The 2,740-nt window shown below is 62.4% G+C and overlaps 1 protein-coding gene across 2 annotated transcripts in view; it reads right to left on the minus strand.

Annotated features, from left to right (window-relative positions):
* Nucleotides 1-159, minus strand: part of LOC114024909 (phosphatidylinositol 3-kinase regulatory subunit gamma) — a 60,900-nt gene extending 60,741 nt beyond the window's left edge. For both annotated transcript variants that reach the window (XR_003566967.1, XM_027838143.1), the window contains exon 1: nt 58-159. Coding sequence is in view for 1 of the 2 variants with exons in the window: in XM_027838143.1 (XP_027693944.1) it covers nt 58-106 (49 nt within the window). In the remaining variant the exon portion in view is untranslated. The remainder of the gene's footprint in view (nt 1-57) is intronic.
* Nucleotides 160-2,740: the final 2,581 nt, after the last annotated feature.

Here is a 2,740-nt window from a genome sequence, read left to right on the forward strand (position 1 = left end):
TCCCCCTGCTGGCAGCCCCCAGCCCTCCTTCCCCTGCACGGTCCCCCTCCCCCGCACCTGGGGGGTCCATCTCAATGTAGAAGATGAGCTCAGTGGAGTAGGGCATGGTCACGTCCCTCCAGTCTTCGCCTTCGCCGCCCTCGCCGCCCTCGCCTTCGCCTTCCCCGCCGTCCTCGCGCTCCATGCCCCACGGCGGCGTGTACATTGCTGTCCCGCGGGGGCTGGCCGCGCTGCTCCGGCCCCCACACGTACGCCACCCCGGGCTCGCCGCCCGCTCTCGGCCCCGGCCCGGCTGCAGTTCCAGCTCCGGCTCCGGCTCCGGCCACTAGAGTTTCATTTTAACGGCGCGGAGGGAGGGGAGGGAGGGGAGTGGACAGCCCTCCCGCCCTCCCCCCGGCCCGACCCCGCCTCCCGCCTAGGAAAGACCAATGCAGCACCGGCCATGGGGAACGAGGGGGGGAGGGGAGCACGGACTGCTCCTCTCTCAAACTACAGGAGCCCTTCAAGAGGCCACGTGAGAAATTCGAAAAGAAGGATATGTACGGAGACGACCGCAAAAAGTGGGGCTTTCCAGGCCGGCCTCCCCTATCTGTCACCTCCTCCCAAGGCTCTCCCCCCCCACAGTGGAGTATGATGGTACGACCCAAGAACTGGCTAGGCGCCGGGCGCTGGGGCCGGGAGACTGTGAGCCGCGGGGGGAGGGCGGGGGCAGAGCGGAGCGCTGCGATTGGTAGAGGCCGGTTGCCGGAGCCGGGAGCCTGCGTCTTTTGTCTGCCTTGCTCCAGGAGAGGCCGCGCGAGGCGGCTGCGCGCCCGGTAGAAGGCCAATCAAAAGGCGGCCGGCGCCGGCCGGTGTGTAGCTGATTGGTCGGGATCCCAGTTACCAAGCGGGACAAAGGCAGAAGGGGCGGGCCCTGGGAGGGGGCGGGGGAGGTGGCCCGGCCCTGAGCGCGCGGCTCAGCTCGGCTGGCTCAGCCCGACGCGCTGGGGGCTCCGGCTGCCCAGAGACAGCTAGCAGCAGAGGGGGCGGGGCCGGCCGGAGCCGGGCCGGGCCGGGCGGGGCGGGGCGGAGCTAGCGGAGGAGCAGAGCTCGTGCTAGTGCTGCCTGGAGACAGAGGCTGAGGGGCGGGAGCTGGAGAAGCAGCCACCCCCTCCACTCTCCACCCCCCTGCACACAGACGTGTAAGTGCATGTACAACCCTGTGCACTGCACACACATGATACACGCATGTGCAGGTCCGCAGGCCACCATGATGACACATTGTGCATTGTCCAGGCACCCTTCTGCTGTGCATTGCACACGCATGACACAAGCCTGAACATGGGCTCCCGAACACCCACACACCGTGCCCATACGTTGTACATTGTCCAGACATGTCCCCCCAGCTGTGTACTGACACATGTGCACGAATACACATCCACACACCATGCCGTTACCGGTGTGCATTGTCCAGACACCCCTCCCCAGCTGTACACAGGCACCTGCACACTACAACGCCCTGTACAGGTACACAGGCGCACACCCAATACACACAAGCATGTATGCAGACACAAGTACATACTCCACACCTGTGAGTGCACATATCACAACGTCTATACTACACGTATGCAGGTACAGCCAGCACCAGGAGCATATACATGGTATACACACAACAACACACGCACGCACACACACACACATCAGCCCACAGGGTCTCTAGTCCCTGTTCCTGGACCCAAGTGTCAGAACTTCGAGTATCAGCACGCCCTCGTTCTGGAGGAGGCCCGGAATGAGAAGCGGGCTAAGCTCTCGAGACTCCTAGCTCAGTTTCGGACAGAAGTCCTGAATCGGCTAGGTGTTCCGAAAGACTTCCCAACTGGAGCTGTCCACTAGCTGGAAAAGAGGGGTGGCCTGAACCGAGAGCCTCTACCACTTTTCCTAAGCCCTGGGCTCCCCACTGCAGGTTCCCCAAACCAGAAAAGATCTTGGAGGAGAGACAGACATAGAGAGACAGAGACAGAGAGACAGAGACAGACAGAGACAGAGAGAGACAGAGACAAAGAGACAGAAAAAGCGGAAAAACAGAGACAGTGAGAGAGATAGTGAGAGACAGACAGAGACAGAAAGAGACACACACACACACACAGACAGAAAGCCTGACTCGGCCCGGCCCAGCCTGGGCCAGTGCAGCGGAGCAGAGGCGTGGACTTCGGGAGCTAAGCCTCTGGCAGGGGTACCTCGGGCCCTCGCCCCCCCACCACAACGACTTCAGTTAATACTCCAGGCACGCCCAAGTGTCCCAGTCTCAACGGATCAGGGGCGGTCCAGAGGCAGGGGCATAATTAGAACGGCTAGCAGGGCAAGGCCCCCGCGTATAGCATGTATACCGTGTCCGGAACTGCGACTGGGGCCCCCAGAACAATACCATACGAGGAGGCGAGAACGACTATATTTCCTCTTTCCCCAGGAGTAACAAAGCCCATTGTGCTCCTGTTGGCAGCCGCCGCCGGCCTGGAGGCCGCCGCGCCTCCTGCCCCTCCTACCCTGTGCTGCTGGGCAGTGTTGAAGTGGGAGGGGGAACGGTTGCGCCCCCCACCATTCTTCTCCCCAACTTTGACTTCAGTCCTGACTAGCCAGTGAGCTTCCACTACTGGGTGGAGGGGGGATGCTCAGGAACGAGGGGGAATTGTGTGTGGGGGGGGGGGTGTTAAGAAACGATGGACCGAAGTAGCAGGGCTCTGAGATCCAGATGGGAGCCGCG

This window comes from Vombatus ursinus, unplaced genomic scaffold, assembly GCF_900497805.2.
Source record: "Vombatus ursinus unplaced genomic scaffold, bare-nosed wombat genome assembly UNPS02014825.1, whole genome shotgun sequence".
Lineage (NCBI taxonomy): Eukaryota > Metazoa > Chordata > Mammalia > Diprotodontia > Vombatidae > Vombatus > Vombatus ursinus.